Source organism: Meles meles, chromosome 1 (genome assembly GCF_922984935.1).
Source record: "Meles meles chromosome 1, mMelMel3.1 paternal haplotype, whole genome shotgun sequence".
Lineage (NCBI taxonomy): Eukaryota > Metazoa > Chordata > Mammalia > Carnivora > Mustelidae > Meles > Meles meles.
The window spans coordinates 210,265,388-210,283,515 of NC_060066.1; the positions used below are offsets into that span (position 1 = coordinate 210,265,388).

At 45.3% G+C, this 18,128-nt stretch overlaps 1 protein-coding gene across 4 annotated transcripts in view; it reads left to right on the top strand.

Annotated features, from left to right (window-relative positions):
* Positions 1-210: 210 nt before the first annotated feature.
* The window catches only part of CLSTN1 (calsyntenin 1), a 79,389-nt gene continuing 61,471 nt past the window's right edge, over positions 211-18,128 (top strand). For all 4 annotated transcript variants that reach the window (XM_046011895.1, XM_046011912.1, XM_046011903.1 and 1 more), the window contains exon 1: positions 211-526. In XM_046011895.1, the coding sequence (XP_045867851.1) occupies positions 436-526 (91 nt within the window). In that variant the 5' untranslated portion in view covers positions 211-435. The remainder of the gene's footprint in view (positions 527-18,128) is intronic.

An 18,128-nucleotide genomic window follows, 5' to 3' on the forward strand; every position in this document is an offset into this window, starting at 1 on the left:
CGCGGGCGCGCGCTCCGGGCTCCGCCGGCGATTCGAAGCGCGCGCCCCGCCCCCGCCCTCCCCCCCCAGCGCGCGCGCGCCCCACTCCGCCTCTCCCTCGCGCGCGCCCCTCCCGCCGCCACCCCGCCCCTCCCGCTCGCGCGCGCGCCCCTCCCGCCGCCACCCCGCCCCCGCCGGTACCCTCGCCGGACCCGAGAGAGCGCGCCGCCGCCATCTTAGTTGCTGCCGCCGCCTCCAGCCAAGCGCTTCCTCGGCGGAGGGGAGGGCGCCCGCGGCCCGAGCGCGCGGCCCAGCGTCGCGGCGGCGGCTCGTGGGACCCCGGACTCGCCGCGGCGCGAAGCAGCCGGCCCCGGGCCGCGAGAGCCCTGCTCGGCGCCCCGCGCGCGTGCCTGCCGCTCCCGCCTCGGGCCGGCCGCGGCGCCGGGAGCCGGAGCGATGCTGCGCCGCGCTGCGCCCGCGCTGGCCCCGGCCGCCTGGCTGCTGCTGGCCGGGCTGCTGAGCGGCGGCGGGGTCTGGGCCTCGCGAGGTAAGCGGCGGGCTGGGGCGGGCGCGGGGGGCCGGCGAAGCGGGGCTGCGTCCCCGGGCGGGGCGCCGGACCCCCGGGTGGCGGCTGCGCGGGTCTGGGGGGACGTGCAGACGGGCGCAAGGGTCGGTCCCCGTCCTCCGCAGCGCCTGCAGGCGGGGGTGCACCCCGGTGAGAGGCCGCGTACGTGTGTTGTGTGCTCACTCGTGCATCAGGCTGGGGGTGCACGCAGTTTTTGGTGTGTGCTTACATAAGAGCCCACTCCTCCGCATCCCTGCCAGGGTCCCGGCGCTCTGCCGCTGCGCCGCGGACGCCGCATCCTCGCCCCTTTCCTACTGCCCCCGGGGTCCTTTAAATCCTGTCTGTTTTCAGACGGGCAGCCGCTGAAACTTCTCGCTCCCCTCCCACGTTTCACCCGAAGGTGAAATCGCGGGGAGGTTTACGGCCGCGGTCTCACCCCGCGTTCGGAATCTGGCTCTCCGCACCCCCGACGCCTTGGTGCGGTTTTTCTGACGGTGATTTACATCGCTCGGGGGCTGTCAGATGCTCAGCAGAAACCTCCCTGATTCCTCAGGGCCGATATTATTGTACTGTTTCTTGGGGAAAAAAAAATTTCTTAGTGGATTGATTGTTTTGTTGTTGTCTTAACCTTCATCCACTTAACCTTTTAAACAGTGCACGCTCTCTGATACTGGCCGATCTGGCCAGCGAAAAGCTTACGCATTGCAGATGCATGCTTCCGAGTGGATCTTGGAATCGTAAACATTTTCCTTGGCCTTGGAGCAAAGTAATCTAGGTGTAGTCTGGAGAGGACTTGGATCTATTCTTCTGATTTTTAATTTTTCATCAAAAACCTGGGAGGGGGAGACCTGACCAAAGTCTAAATGAAACACTCCTGTTTCGTATTAGCAGGCTTTAAAAAAAAATCCTCATTTTTCTCTTCCTTGGCGTGACAGACGGAGAGAAGTATGGTGTTCAAAAATTAAAGGGCAGAAGAGGCAAATGCATCTTTTGTTCTGTGTTCCTTTCTTCACATGGGGGATGATGAACTTGGAATACTTCATCGCTAACATTCTGTGGATTGTCATAGTCAAGTCTCAGTCACTAAGTATCAAATCTCTCTCAGTTTGATTTTTAAAAGTTACATGAAGCTGAGTTTGAAATGTTCCTTCCAGATGTGGGAACGGAGATCTGAAAGTCTGATCTGTCCAAGAGAAAATGTCAAAGTTCTGCTTCTCTTGGGGAAAACCCACACATTTCAAAAATATGTGCTTGGATTGAGTATTTTTGGGAACAGTTCAAATATATTTCGTTTAGTCAGTGATAACATTTCTTGTTAAGATCCATATTTTCTTGTTTGTCCATTCACCTCCATTTGCTATTCATTATTGAATTACTTGGGTTATTCAACAAATATAAATTTCATTTATCAGATATCTTCGTTGTGGTGGACTAACAAATCTTATGTGAAAGATATGTTGAGTACTGAGTCTTTTGTCGTTGGCTGACTTTCTAAGCTTTTCTTGGTGCATTTACAGTATTTAAGGATAATAGGTCTTCAAAATAAAAACACATTTTAAACATCAGTTATTCTGTTGCTTTTTTCTCTTTTCCCCAGCCTGCAAGATAGAAAATGTCTTGTGAATATTACAAGAAATGCCAATAAAATGGTTGCATTTTGAGGGGTTACAAGTGGATTTTATATGTAAATACGTAGTTTGCAGAGACACTTTCTGTGGACTCATTTTAAAGATTTTATTTCTTTGAAAGACAGAGATCACAAGTAGGCAGAGAGGCAGGCAGAGAGAGAGGAAGGGAAGCAGGCTCCCCTCCAAGCAGAGAGCCTAACGTGGGGCTCGATCCCAGGACCCTGGGATCACGACCTGAGCCGAAGGCAGAGGCTTTAACCCACTGAGTCACCCAGGCGCCCCTGTGGGCTCATTTTAGAAGGTGATCATTTCAATTAATAATCTGACTTTTTGGGGGGGGGCTCTAAGACAGTATGACATGAACAGCTGGCCATACTCTAGCTATCTCTAATAATTATTAGTGGGATAAAATATCACATAAAAATTGCTGGAGAGGGGCGCCTGGGTGGCTCAGCGGATTGAGCCGCTGCCTTCAGCTCAGGTCATGATCTCAGGGTCCTGGGATCGAGCCCCGCATCGGGCTCTCTGCTCCGCGGGGAGCCTGCTTCCTCCTCTCTCTGCCTGCCTCTCTGCCTACTTGTGATCTCTCTCTGTCAAATAAATAAATAAAATCTTTAAAAAAAAAAATTGCTGGAGAGAATGTTCGGTTTTGTAATGTGAATTGCATCTTGACTGTTAATTAGTTTAATAGAGAACTCCGAATTTCACTCTAATCTGTAGCTGCAGTTCTTAAAAAACATCAAGTAAATCAAAATATTAGGCATATCCTTGGCATGCCCTAGGCTGCCTGCTTTCTCTCCAGTGAGTCAGTGATCAGGAAATAGTAAATTGAAATGGAGCATATAGAAAGCTTATGAATATATATATATATTTTAATGCGAGCATGGACTGCACTTCAAAGCCAGCGAAATAATTTTAATTGTTATTTTCCTGTTTGTTTGCACACAGACTTCTCTGCGAGGCCTCTCCTTACCTTCCTCTGCAATTTCATCTCTGAGTCCCTGAAGCCTCCCTTCCCTGCCTCGCTTTTTCTCTTTCCATAGCACTTAAGTCCATTCAAACAGCCTTATTTTGTTGATTGTCTCCCCTCACTAGGACATAGGCCCCAAGACAGAAAGGTGTTTGGTCTGTTTTGTTCGCATGTGAATCCTATCCCCCCCAGATGGTTGGAGTAGATTCTCAGTATTTGTTGAGTGAGTGAATGGCTGGACAGCTCTATCTCAGTTTCCACAGCATAGTATTTTTATGTCCTAATTCTCTTCTGACAGATAAATGTTGTATACTGAAAAAGGCATTACAGACTAGAAAACAGACTTAAATTCTGCATTATGATACAGAAATTCATTAGTAGATAATTTTCCAAGGATCTGTTCTGTTGATTGCAGTGTTGGGGATATTAGACTATAAAAATCTGTAGCAGCTTTTGAAGGGTGTACTTTGTGGCCACCAATCTGAGTCTAATCTTTAAAGATATTGTAATTCTCTGCTTTTTTGGAAAGTGGTTTCTTAATTTGTTACTTTGTTTTTCAAAAGTAACTTTGAGGAAAAGTCCTTTGAATACAGATGTCAATATTATACTTAATTTAACAGTTGTATTGCTGGGAGTAAATGTCATTTATTTCACATAGGTGACCTATAACTACTAAAAAAAAAAAGTACATTTTTAAAAAATTTAATTTGTAAATTAAATTATTATTACTATTTTTTACATTTTATTTTATTTGACAGAGAGTATGAGCAGGGGAGGGGGCAGAGGAAGAGAGAGAGGGAGAAGCAGGCTCCCTGCTCAACAGGGAGCCTGCTTCGGGACCTGATCCCAGGACCTTGGGATCATGACCTGAGCTGAAGGCAGACGTTTAACTGACTGAGCCACTCAGGCACCCCAGAAATGATAAAATATTAATAATTCTGAATGTATTCTAATTTAAGAGCTCTAACTCAGTTAACTGGAACCTTCAGTTACCTAGAGTTCGTCTTCTGGTTGCAGACCCCTTTTAGGAGGAAAAGCAGAAAGTCAAGCAGTTTCGTAGGCATTCTTTTGCAAAAGGAAGTCTTAGTAGTTCATATCACACATTATCTGTGTTGGTACTATTTGATTTTTAAACCAAAAAAAAAAGCAATTAATATTTCAGTTTTAGATATGAAGAATATGACCCATAAATGAAATTTTAATGAAATATAAAATTTTTACATTCAAGTTAGAAAATGCTGTAATTCTATGATACTGGTTTTAGGACTTGGCTCCAAGTTTATTAAACCATCTCTTAATGTTAAATATGAGGATGTTAAAGTTTTAAGACATTTTTTTAAAGGATTGAATTATTTTTTATTTACTTTTTTAAAGATTCCATTTAGGGGTGCCTGGGTAGCTTAGTCATTAAGCATCTGCCTTCAGCTCAGGTCATGATCCCAGCGTCCTGGGATCAAGTCCCATATGGGGCTCCCTGCTCTGCGGGGAGCCTGCTTCTCCCTCTCCAGCTCCCCGGTACTGTGTTCTCTCTCTCGCTGTGTCTCTCTGTCATAAATTTTAAAAATCTTTAAAAAAATAAAGATTCCATTTATTATTTTAACAGAGAGAAGGAGAGCACAAGTAGGGACACAGCAGGCAAAGGGAGAGGGAGAAGCAGGCTCCTTGCTGAGCAGGGAGCCCCACGAAGGGCTCCATCCCAGGACCCTGGGGTCATGACCTGAGGCAAAAGCAGGTGTTTAATGGACTGAGCCACCCCAGTGCCCCAGGACTGAGTTATTTTTATTATTGCTTCCTAAGGCAGGAAAATTATAATTTCGGAGGCAAGCGTAAAGTGTTCATTGATAAGAGTCGAAACAAAATAGGAGTTCTGAATATCCTGAAAACTCACCAAGAGTATATTTCTTACTCTGGTTAATTGTGGTTTAGGATCATTACGCTATTAAAAAAACGTATCTTGCTTTTTCTGTGGTCTTGAAGCGGTAAAACCAGAAGTATTTGAAGACATGTGTATCTTCTGTAAGTGTGACTTAAGATGACTGATTTGTTATAAAATGCAGAGTTTGGTAAAGCTCCAGAAATAGGGATTCAAGATTGGGGGAAATGACTTGTTCAGCGGCGCGTTCCAGTGTGGTAAAAAAACCAAACCAAAACAAAAGTGACATTTTGATGGCAGTAATGACTGTGCAGAGGCCAGAGATGGGAACCGTCAAACTGACGGCTGTGAGGCTGATGATGGGCCTTGGCCACATCCTTTCTTAGGGCTGCCCCCCCCCCCCGCCAGGAACGAGGATACTGCATTTGTTTGTCCCCGATTTGATAGTTTCTTCTCTGTGTTTTAGGCATGTTTGTTCATTTTCTCAGTTAGCTGGAGGATGATATCATTGTTAAAGTTTTTCACAAGATGTTTTGCTAAGGTTTTTTCATTTTTAAAGTTTTAGATGAAAATTCATTTACTTCAAAGTAACTGAATTGAGAACATCTTAAAAACCGTGGAACACATGTTCTATTCCAGAACTCCAGTAAGAAGTGGGTGGTGACATAGTAAAGGAGGAATCGTGTTTTCCTTTTTTCACCTTAGGTCAGATGTGAATATTGTCTTTCAGCCACCTGTTTTGGACTAGTCTGATGCTCTTGTGACAATAACTTTTTAGAATCTGCTACTTTTCAAAAGAAGACTTTCTTTTCCTTTATCCCCTCTTCTATTTTTTTATTTTTTAAAATCTTTTATTTGTTTGTTTATTTATTTATTTATTTGACAGAGATGCAAGCAAAAGAGGGAACACAAACGGGGAGTGGGAAAGGGAGCAGGCTTCCCCCTGAGCAGGGATCCAGATGTGGGACTTAATCCCAGAACCTGGGACCATGACCTGAGCCAAAGGCAGGTGCCTGATAACTGAATCACCGAGGTGCCCCAGTTTTAATTTTTTTTAAAAGATTTATTTAAAATTAAGAACGCCTGGGTGGCTCAGTCGGTTAGGCGACTGCCTTGGCCTCAGGTCATGATCCCAGAGTCCTGGGATGAGTCCCACATCGGGCTCCCTGCTCCATGGGGGGTCTGCTTCTGCCTCTGTATGCCCCTCCCCCGTCTCATGCTCTCTCTCTCTCAAATAAATAAATAGAATCTTTAAAAAAAAGATTTACTTATTTTCTTTATTTCTTTTTTTAAAAAAAGATTTTATGTATTCGACAGAGAGAGAGAGAGAGAGATCACAAGTAGGTAGAGAGGCAGGCAGAGAGAGAGAGGGGGAAGCAGGCTTCCTGCTGAGCAGAGAGCCAGATCTGAGGCTCAATCCCAGGACCCTGAGACCATGACCTGAGTCAAAGGCAGAGGTTTAACCCACTGAGCCACCCAGGCGCCCCAGATTTATTTATTTTAGAGAGAGAGCATGTGTGTGTGTGGGTGAGCAGTGGGGAGGAGAGGCAGAGAGAGAGAATCTCAAGCAGACTCCCCACTCAGTACAGATCCCAGTTCAGGGCTCAGTCTCAGGACCCCAAGATCATGACCTGAAACCAAGAGTCAGGTGCTCAACTGGCTGTGCCCCCCAGGTGCCCCTCTTCATCCCCGTTTTAAAATGTATTATTTTTTAAAGATTTTATTATTAAAATTATTATTTTTTTATTTTTTAAAGATTTTATTTATTTACTGGAGTACATAAGCGAGAGAGCACAGGCAGGGGGAGCAGCAGAGGGAGAGGGAGGAAGCAGGCTCCCCACTGAGCAGGGAGCCCAATGTGGGGCTCGATCTCAGGACCCTGAGATCATGACCTGAGCCTAAATCAAGAATTGGTTGCCTAGCTGACTGAGCCACCCAGGTGCCCCTAAACATTTTATTTTTAAGTACTCTTTATGCTCAGTGTGGGGTTTGAACTTAAAACCCTGAGATCTGGAATCGTATGCTTTACTGGCTGAGCCAGCCAGGCACCCCTAATAATTTTTTTTTAAAGTAAGTTCTAGGGGTGCCTGGGTGGCTCAGTGGGTTAAAGCCTCTGCCTTCGGCTCAGGTCATGATCCCAGGGTCCTGGGATCGAGCCCCGCATTGAGCTCTCTGCTCAGCACAGAGCTGCTTACTCCTCTCTCTCTGCTTGCCTCTCTGCCTACTTGTGATCTCTGTCTGTCAAATTAATAAATAAAATCTTAAAAAAAAAAGTAAGTTTTACACCCAGCGTGGGGCTTGAATTCACAATCCTGAGGTCAAGAGGTGCATGCCCTAGTGACTGAACCAGCCACGTGCTCTCATTTCAGAGCATTTTCATCACCCCAAAGAGGAGCCCCTGAGCCCTTAGCTGTCACTCTAATCGTCCCCCCCCCCCACTCTTGGCAACCACCAGTCTACTTCCTGTCTCTAAGGATTTGCCAGTTCTGGACATTTTACATCAGTGGAGCCCAACATATGTGGTCTGTCTGCGACTAGCTTCTTTCAGTTGATGTTTCGGGCTTCATCTGTGTTGTAACGTGTAACAGAACTTCATTCCCTTTTATGGCTGAATAACATTTACCATAGGTTTGTGTCCCTCCCAAATTCGTATGTTGAAACCATATTCCCCAAATCATGGTATTGGAAGGTGGGGCTTTTGAGAGGTGATTAGACCCGAATGTAGAGCCCTCCCGAATGGCATGAGTTCTCCCATAAAAGAGAACCCAGACACCTCCCTGGCCCTTTCCACCAAGTGAAGACACAGCGAGAACACAGCCAGCTGCGAACGAGGAGGATCTCAGCAGAACTCCAACATAGAGGCGCCTTGGTCTTGGACTTCCCAGTCTCTGGATCTGTGAGAAATACATTTCTGTCGTTCAGAAGCTACCCAGTCTATGGTATTTTGTTTTGGCAGCCCAAAGAGACGAAGATGATATTTCTTTGTACGGATAGACTACATTTTGTTGATGCGTTCCTCAGTCGATGACATTTGGGTGGTTTTCCACTTTGTGGCCAGTGTGGAAATGCTGCTGTGCACGGCTTTGTGTGCACGTACACGTCCAGTTCTCTGGGCTCTACACCCGTGGGTGGAATTGCTGGATCGCGTGGTCAGTGTCTAACTTGTTGGGGGACGTGCAGAACTGTTCCCCAGAGTGACTGCACCACCTTACACTTGCTCTTGACCTCTGTAAGCGCTCCCAGGAGCTTTTTTCTAATCAGATACACATTTCGTGGTTGTCTGCGTTTTCTTACGAGGGTTTTAAGTTGCTGATGGTTTCCTGCTCTAGGGATAAACTGGCATTTCCTCCAACCAGCTCCTTCCTCCATCATCCTCTGCGGTATCATTCCAGTGTAGAAACCTGTGTAGCCTTCCCCATGAAAACATACTTCTTCGAACTTCCCTGACATTTGATCATTCAGCCTGGGCACCTGCTAACACAAAAAGCAACACTCTCCTAAAAAAACACTGAGACCACAGTTGGCTTTCCTTAAGTCTGAAGCTTAGCAACCCTTCAAATGCTTGCCGCACCCAGCCCTGCAGCTCTCTCATTTTTACCAGTCTTGCTTGAAGAAGAAGGAAGGCGGAGCCCATCTGCAGCCCGCATCCAACCCCAGACTCTGATTGCTCCCTGTGGTGAGGAATGAGCTCCTAAGGTGCAGACTCTGTGGTTAGGGGACAAGCCAAGTGAACCTCCAGCTTCCAGGACCAGGATTTAACTTTGTGAAAGGAAAAGGATGAAATGCTAGAATTCTTTTTTTTTTTTTAAGATTTCATTAATTTTTTTCCGGAGACAGAGAGAGAACACCAGCGAGCAGAGGGAAAGGGACAAGCAGACTCCTCACCTAGCGCGGAGCCTGATGCAGGGCTCCATCCCAGGACCCTGAGATCATGACCTGAGCCGAAACCAAGAATTGGACACTTGACTGATTGAGACACCCAGGCACCCCTGAAATGCTAGACTGCTTAGACAACTGGCCTAGAACATGATGTTTCTTCATTCATTACATTTTTGTTCTGCTAATTGGCTAAAAAGTGTGCTTTGTTAAAGTGAATTATTTTGTCTGTGTGGTTCTTTGATTTTATACTTTAAGTAACAATTTATTTACCCAGTCTTTAATCATAGTACAAAATACTTAGGAATGTATGTCTTTAGGGGTGCCTGGGTGGCTCAGTGGGTTAAAGCCTCTACCTTCGGCTCAGGTCATGATCCCAGGATCCTGGGATCGAGCCCCACATTGGGTTCTCTGCTCAGCAGAGAGCCTGCTTCTCCCCAACTCCCCGCCCCCCGCCTGCCTCTCTGCCTGCTTGTGATCTCTCTCTGTCAAATAAATAAATAAAATCTTTAAAAAGATGTATGTCTGTAGATTCAAAGTGAATTTTAAAACTCGGTAAATATGGATGTCATCTTTGTTTTAAGACCCATTTAAGGTGTAACAAAGACATCCTGAGCTCTTCCTAATGCTTAAAATTTTTTTTCTCATTCGTTTTAAGGATCACCAAGAAAAAAATTGATTGGCATAAACGTCAATTGAAGATAATGTAAAACTTGAGAAGGACTTGTATGCAGTTGTCTGTTAAGTGGCTTTTAAAGAGCATAATTTATTACGTCCGAAATGCAGAATCCAGTCACATTTGACTTTACATATTTCGGTTGTAGTTAATGATGAATATTGAGAGGACCAGCTGCATAATATATGGGGCCAAGTGCAAAGTCAAAGTGCAGGCTCCTTTGCTCAAAAATTATTAATAATTTCAAGGTGACAAAGAGCATTAAACCAAGCACGGGACCCAGCAAACCTAGAAAATAGTCTTGAGTATTGATAGACTCTCATGGCAGGGTGTTAGTAGTCGGAACGAGGGCCTAGCCCTGGGAGTTTTCACTGGAGCCCGCGGTCCTCTGGACCCGCTCACAAGCACCTGCCGATGCCCCACCCTCCTCAGCGGCACCTTCCCCGGATGCCCCCTTCCTCGTGGCTGGACTCGTGACCTTAGGGTGGAGGGTGTACACTCTTTCCTCCTCAGCAACTAGCAAAGGACAGAGTAGACTCGGCTCGCAGTAGTGCCGGCAAATCAGAGCTAGAAGCTAATTGAGGAATAGGGCTGCTCTTGATTGGGGGATTAAAGCCTTTGCATCAGCAGATTATGTCTACTTTAAAATGCCTTGACTGATTCATGCCGGTTGCCTGTCACTTATGGAATCAGTAACGAGGACAACAGAAATAATTAAAATTCTTGAATAATCCCTAATCTTTTTTTGCCATGCTTTTCAAATGTTCATCAGAGTAGCTAATAAGTAGTGAGATGCACTGGCTTGCGTTGAATGTTAAGCCCATTCACTTGGGCTGCGGTTGTTACTGCAGTAAGGCAGGGATTAGAAGTGGGCAGCGGCCGGCCGATCCCAGTACGGGAACACCTCAATTCCTAGGGCTGTGATAATGGTGGTGTACTTTGATAATCCCCAGCCTCTATTATCAAGCTCTGCACGGGCCCTGTTTCTCAGCTTGCTTCTGAATTGTTTGTCAGCTAGCCATTAATACCTGCCCGTGGTTCCCAAATGAAGCATTTTCATTTGGCAAGAGTTTAAAAAGTCCATGCCCAAGTGTAGGAGACCACTCGTTTAATTAAGAGGGCAACTAATACGCATCTTCCAAACATTCAAAGCTCAGAACAGAAAATGACTTAAACGCTTCTTTATGTGAGATTGGTCATTTTTAAGCCTGGAGGAACATGTACCAGTGGGATATTTTCATAACATAGTCTCCCTTCTCTCCCTGATGGTGACTTTAATTAATAACAAATGCAACATTAATACTTGTTTGATGAAATGTTTTAAATGTTTTAAAGATTTTATTTATTTATTTGACAGAGAGAGAGAGATCACAAGTAAGCAGAGCAGCAGACAGAGTTGGGGGAAGCAGGCTCCGCGCTGAGCAGAGAACCAGATTCGGGGCTCGATCCCAGGACCCTGAGATCATGACCTGAGCGGAAGGCAGAGGCTTAACCCACTGAGCCACCCAGATGCTCCTGATGAAATATTTTAGAAAGGTCATCAATGCCAGGGATCAGAACGCCTGGGGGGCTCAGTCGGCTAAGCGTCTGCCTTTGGCTTAGGTCATGGTCCCAGGGTCCTGGGATCGGGTCCTGCATTGGGCTCCCTGTGCAGCTGGGAACCTGCTTCTCCCTCTCCCTCCCCCTCATGCTCGCTTGTGCTCTCTGTTGCTATCTCTGTTTCTCTCTCAAGTAAATTCTTGAAAAAACGTTTTTTAAAATGCCAGTGATTAGTATACATTTGTTTATTCAGTTGATAAAATTTATTAACCCCACTTTTTAAAGAATTGTTCTTTGAGTATTCTTGAAAGGTTTGAGGTTTTTTACCATTACTTTAAAAAAGTAATGCATAAGGCAAGTATGTATTTGTTGCATTTTTTCCCCTCTTCCTATTAAGTGTGTTTATGTGGTTTCCAGACTGAAACCAGGGGCAGTGAGAAAGCAGACGTGGGCAACTTCCACCAGACTTTGATGGTTTAGGCCTGAAGGAAGAGTGCCAGAAGGGTTTCCTGAAGTTTCAGTTTTATCTGGAAACTCAGCTCAGTGGTGTAGGAGAGCAGATAGAAATCTGGGGCAGAAGCCTTGACTTGGAACAGAGCAGTCCTGACTGTACCTTCTTATCTTTGGGAAATTCAAGGGCAGGCAGGGAAACTGAGACGGGCTGGTGCAGTGAGCAGTGATGGGGCCCCAGCACCCTCAGCAGGGGCTACCAGAAGTTACTTAGACGCCTGGGCACCAGCTCCTTGACTGCCTCAGCTCTGGGTGCTCTTCTCCTTAACCGAGCTTTGACTCGATGTGTGGTTTCCTGGGGCCTGTGTCTGATTCCCAGATGAGCCGGAAAGGCAATTTGTATCCACCTCTTAGAATTCCAGTTAGAACTCAAATTGTATTTTCCCCTGGAAACATTGTTATAAACCCTTTAAGCTCTACAAGTGATCATCAGAAACCCATTTTAACCCATAACACAAGTGGAAACCAGGCAAATTTGTAGTAAAACACAGCACGCTCACCATTACAGTATTAATTTTATAAAGCGGAGATGAAGCGCTGGTTAACTTGTGGTGAGTATGTCTCGAAGTAGTAGAGTGGCTTTGAAAGATTTTGTGGGGAGGGCACCTGCATGGCTCAGTTGATTAAGCGACTGCCTTTAGCTCAGGTCATGATCCTGGAGTCCCAGGATCGAGTCCCACATGGGGCTCCCTGCTCAGCCTGGAGTCTGCCTCTCCCTCTGACCTTCTCCCCCTTGCTCTCTCTCTCTCATTCTCTCTCTCTCACATAAATAGAAATAATAACATAAAAAATAAAAGATTTGGTGGGGGGCATCAGCTGTGATCAGTCACACTTGGCTCACACCTGGACTGAAGAGGGTGACTTCTAAGTGACCTGGCCATCAGAGGGACAGGTGGAAGCTGATCCTCAAGAGGAAGGCAGCAGAAGCAGGGAGACGTGGGCCAGCAGGCCCCCTGGTGACCAGGTGGCGACACTGCAGGAGTTGGACAGGAAGGGGGAGGCCTGCAGGATGGGTGCCCGGACCCTTCTGCCAACAGCTCTGTGTCCACCGCCCGGAGAACTGCCCGTGTGTGCAGGTCACCCCTTGCGGAGAAGGCTTCCTAATGTGCATCGTTTAAGGGAATGACTTCTGGTTAGAAGTACTTCGTGTTTTTCATCAAAGATTTTACTTAAGAATTGCCGTTTAAAACCATTGCTTGAATTGTCCAAGGTCCAGAATGTATCCGAATTAAATTTACTCCTTGTAGGGTTATTTTACTAAAGCAAATGTAAAAAGGGGAGTTTACAGAACCCCCAAATAGTCTTGATTGGATGTGTATGTGTTTACTGGCGGTCGTCCGTTCTAAGCAGTGGTGACCTGGTAACTTTAATAGTAACAGTAAAGGATGACTGCAGGCCCCCCCTTCAGATCATTGTTTAGGATGGGCTCTGTGGCAGAGCTCCCCGAAGGGTGTTACTTGGTTCGGTGTTATTTGGTAAAAGGTCCGTGGGTTATCTAAGGTTGGGAAATACTGTCGATGCTGTAGGACTTCTCAGAACCTTTAGCAGACTGTGTTGAAGTCAAAGTTATAAGCAAAATGAGCTCATTTTTAATGAGTTGTTTTGTAACTTTCTTAATGTCATTCATTAAACATTGTCCTGGGCACAGGGGGTATATCCATTAGAAGGATGTATGTAGTAGGGTCTGTTTAACTAATCCTGTAGGGTTCCAGACTCTTTGGTCTCAGGAACCCCTGTGCTCTCAAAAATTATTAAAGACGCAAAGAGATTGTGTTTGGGTGGGTTTTATCAATCAGTAGTTACTCTTAGAAATTAAACTAGAGAACTTATTAGAATAGTTATTAATTTGTTTAAAATAGGAGTAATAAACCCATTAAATGATAACATTATCTACTATATTAAAATTGAAATGTAGTTGGGTAACATTATATTTTTCACGAAACACACTGTATTTTCCAAACCAAAAAACAATTTAGCAAGAAGACCGGCATTGTTTTGCATTTTTGCTAATCTCTGTAATAGGGTTTGAGATGAGTCAGCCAGGTTCTGTATTCAACCCCTTGCGCTCTGTTGTTCGGTTGAAGTCGGTGAGGAAAAATGTAGCCCTGCATAAATATGTAGCTGCAGAAGGGAGGGCTTTGTGGACCTCCTGAAGGGGTCTTGGGGACCCCAGGAGTCCTCAGACCAACCACGTTGTGATTACAGTGGTTGTTGTTAAAATGCAGTTTAGGGATACGTGGCCTGTAATTTGCTTCTAAGTAATAGATGAAGTGGAAAGCAAAGGATTTACTTTAAAAAAGAGAGAGACATTAGAGTTAATCCAGCTGATTACAGGAGCTGATCCTGTAATCTTGTCTCTCTCTCATTTACATTGTCATCTGCTTTCTTGAGTATAGAAGACAGTGTGGCTCTGGGGCCCGGGCGTGGACTGGCCTGGAACTTGCAGATGGACAGATGGACGGCTGTCTTGCTGCCGCCGGGGGAGGGGGCTTTGCAGGTGCGCGGTCAGTACCTACGTGTGTCAGAATCTCGTGTGCCTGTGGGTGACTGCTTTTTGCTTCTACTGTAGGACAGATTTTTAATGAGGGAAAAGCAAGAACAGGTGAAAAAGTAGAAGAAGATGTTAAAGTCAGATTTATTTGGGCTTTTTCTTTGAGACTATACACTTACTTTATTAGTATTTCTAAAATGAGACCCAGGGGGGAAAAAAATCAAGCTTTTTTTTTTTTTTTTTTAAAGTTCAATACTTAAGAAAAAAAAAAGGAAAAGAGTACCATCTTTGTTTTCCTCATAAGATGGCCCGTTTGAGACCTTTAAATGGCCGATTTCATTGTGAAAATGCTTTTTATAACTGCCCCAATAAAGGAAGTCTCTGGTGCTACGTGCTTTCTTTTCCTAAAAAATCTTTTGTAGTTTTCCCAGAATCTGGAGTAGGTTATACCCGAGTACCTGTCCTGTTTGTCTTGGTGTGGAATGGTTGATTGGTTGTTTTGTCAACACTCTTGGTTAACCAGTGACCTAGTTGTCGGTTGGACTACATTCCATAAATCCAATTTCCTCTTGAAAGGTCATCTAATCCTTTCCCTTCTTGTGTGGTAAAGTCCTTTACTTTTTGTTGTTTTAAAGATTTTATATTTAAGTAATCTCCAGACCCAACACAGGGCCCAAACTCACAACTCCCGAGATCAAGAGTCGTGTACCCTTACGACTGAGCTAGCCTGGCGCCCCAGTCTTTTACTTTTAAAACCTGTTTGATTTCCCACTTAAGTAATCTCTGGCTACTTGTATATTATTGCATTAGAACTTCAAGTACTTTTAAAAACCTGGCCTAGGGGTGCCTGGGTGGCTCAGTGGTTAAGCCACTGCCTTCTGCTCAGGTCATGATCTCAGAGTCCTGGGATCCAGCCCTGCATCGGGTCTCTCTGCTCAGCAGGGAGCCTGCTTCCTTCCCCTCTCTCTGCCTGCCTCTCTGCCTACTTGTGATCTCTCTCTGTCAAATAAATAAAAAATCTTAAAAAAAAAAAAAACAACCACCAAAAAAAAACCTGGCCTAAAAATCTACTTTATTTAAAAAATCAGTTTCTGAATTTTATGGCCGGAATTCTAGAAATGGAGAGGATTTTAGAATCCATTTAGCTCAGGCAGTGCATTTTACCAAAGAAGAAACAAGTCAAGTGGTTACTTATTATTATTATTTTTAAATATTTTATTTATTTGACAGAGAGAAATCACAACTAGGCAGAGAGGCAGGCAGAGAGAGAGGAGGAAGCAGGCTCCCTGCGGAGCAGAGAGCCCAATGTGGGGATCGATCCCAGGACCCTGGGATCATGACCTGAGCGGAAGGCAGAAGCTTTAACCCACTGAGCCACCCAGGCGCCCCTACTTATTATTATTTTTTAAAAGATTTTATTTATTTATTTGACAGAGGGAGAGAGGGATCACAAGTAGGCAGAGAGGCAGGCAGAGAGAGGGGGAAGCAGGTTTCCTGCTGAGCAGAGAGCCCGATGCGGGGCTCCATCCCAGGACCCTGACATCATGACCTGAGCCGAAGGCAGAGGCTTAAGGCACCCCTATTATTATTTTTTTAATTTTATTAATCTATTTGGCAGACATAGCAAGAGAGGGAATACAACCAGGGGGAGTGGGAGAGGGAGAAGCGGACTTCCTGCAGAGCAGGGAGCCTGACGCAGGGCTCCATCCCAGGACCCTGGGACCATGACCTGAGCCCAAGGCAGATGCCCAACGATGGAGCAACCAGAGCCACCCAGGCGCCCCGAGTGAAGTGGTAATTGTTTTCAGTCTGTGTTACGGCTTGTACTGTGAAAAGCAGGGATATGTGGAGCCCCATATAGAGTCTTTTTAACCCCATTTTTCTCTCTAATAAAGAATATTCAAAAAGCATGAATTTGAGTGACTAGTTAGGAACCTTTCATGTGCAGTTGAGTCAGAATGTTATGAAATTGGAGTGGAGTTTTAAAAACTGGAGAAAGCACGTTGTATTGAAGTTACATCATTTTTAATTTTGTCGCACTTTGTGCAAATATCCCAGGAGTTTGCACACTATGCCAAGTCAGTGTCAGAGTTGACAGTGACTCTCGGCACGTGAGTCTTCTCCACAACGAAGGCTGGCGCGGGCTAGCTGGCGTCTGCTGGAATTCATCTCATCGGGACCTCCTTGCATTCTGGGGTCAGCCTTCATTGCCAGGTTTAAGTTGTTTTTTTTTTTTTTTTTTTTTTTTTTGCCAGGTTTAAGTTTTTTAAAGAGATTTTATTTATTTCTTTGAGAGAAAAAGTGAGCAGAAGAGAGAGAGCATAAGCAGGGGAAGAGGCAGAGGGAGAAGCAGGCGCCCTACTAAGCAGGAGCCCGATGCGGGGCTTGATGGAAGGACCCCGGGATCATGACCTGAGCTGAAGGCAGACGCTTACCTGAAGGAGCCTCCCCCCGCCACCAGGCGCTCCTGTCCGATTTAAATTAATGACTTTTTTTTTTTTTAAAGAGCGGTTTTAGGTTCAGAACAAATTGAGTGGAAAGTGTAGAGTTTTCACATACCCTGTTCCCCACACACGTGCAGCTGCCCCCACTGTTGACACCCCGCACCACAGTGTTACGTGCATTACAGCGGAAGAACCCCCAAGGTCCATCGTGCGTGTTAGGGTTCACTCCTGGTGTCTGTTGTGCGTTCTGCGGGTTTTCACAAACGTATGGTGACGTGTATTCGCCACCGTAGGGTCATCCAGCACAGTGTCACTGGCCTCAACATCGTGTGCTCCACCTGTCATGCCCTTCTCCCCCCAGCCCACCAGCCGCGGATCTTTTTCCTGTCTTCATAGTTCTCCATTTTCTAGAATGTCACAGACTTGGGATCACACAGTATGCAGCGTTTTCAGATTGGCTTCTTTCCCTTGGTTTAAAGTTCCTCCACGTCTTTTCATGGAGGATTGTTTCTTTTAAAATTTTTTCGTTAAGTGCTAAATAATCCTTGTCCGGATAGCGGCGGGTTTACCCGTGCACCTCCCAAAGGACAGCTTGGTTGCTCCCAAGTTTTGGCAGTTAGGAAAACAGTTGCCGTCAGCATCCCTGGGCAGGTTTTGGTGTGGACGTGTTTTCTACTCGTTTGGGTAAATGCCAAGGAGTGTGATTGCTGGGTCGTATGTTAAGGGTATGATGGTTTTGTTACAAACTTGCCAAACTGCCTTTCAGAGGGGCTGCACCATTCTGTATTCCCACCAGCAACGAGCGAGTCCTGGGCTCTACCTCTCCCCCAGCATTTGGTGTTACCAGTGTTTTGGATTTTGGCCATTTGAATAGGCGTGTCGTGGTATCGCTGTTGTTTTAACTTGCAACTCCCTAATGACGTGTGATGTTGAACGTGGTTTTGTACTTTCCATTCGTGTATCTTGGTGAGGTGTCTTTTGCCCAATTAAAATCATATTGTCTATATTCTTGTTGAGTTTGTGTGTTTGTTTTCTTACTGTTTGTATATTTTGGATAACAGTTATTTATCAGATACGTCTTTTGCAAATATTTTCTCCTAGTGCAGGGCTTGTCTTCTTGTTCTCCTGACATTACTTTTTACAGAGCAGAGGTTTTTAATTGTAAAGTAGTCCAGTTTATCTATTCTTTCTTTCATGGATTGTGTAACGACCGTGCCCAGGTCATCTGCGTTTTTTCCTACCTTACCTTCCAGGAGTTTCCTAGTTTTCACTTTGCATTTAGGTCTCCTATATCCATTTGGATTTAATTTTTGTGACCAGCTGTTCGGCACCATTTGACGAAAAGATTTTGTTCTGTAGTATTGCCTTTGATCCCTCGGTGTGGATCTGCGTCTAGGCTCTCCATTCTGTTCCGATGATCTATTTATTCCTTCACCAACACCACACTGTGTTGATTACTGTAGCTTTGTATAAAGCTTGGTTCTTCCTCGGTACTGAGCTGCGTCCCTTTATAAATTTCAGAATCAGTTTATTGATATCCACAATGTAACTTGCTGGGATTTTCATTGGAATTACAT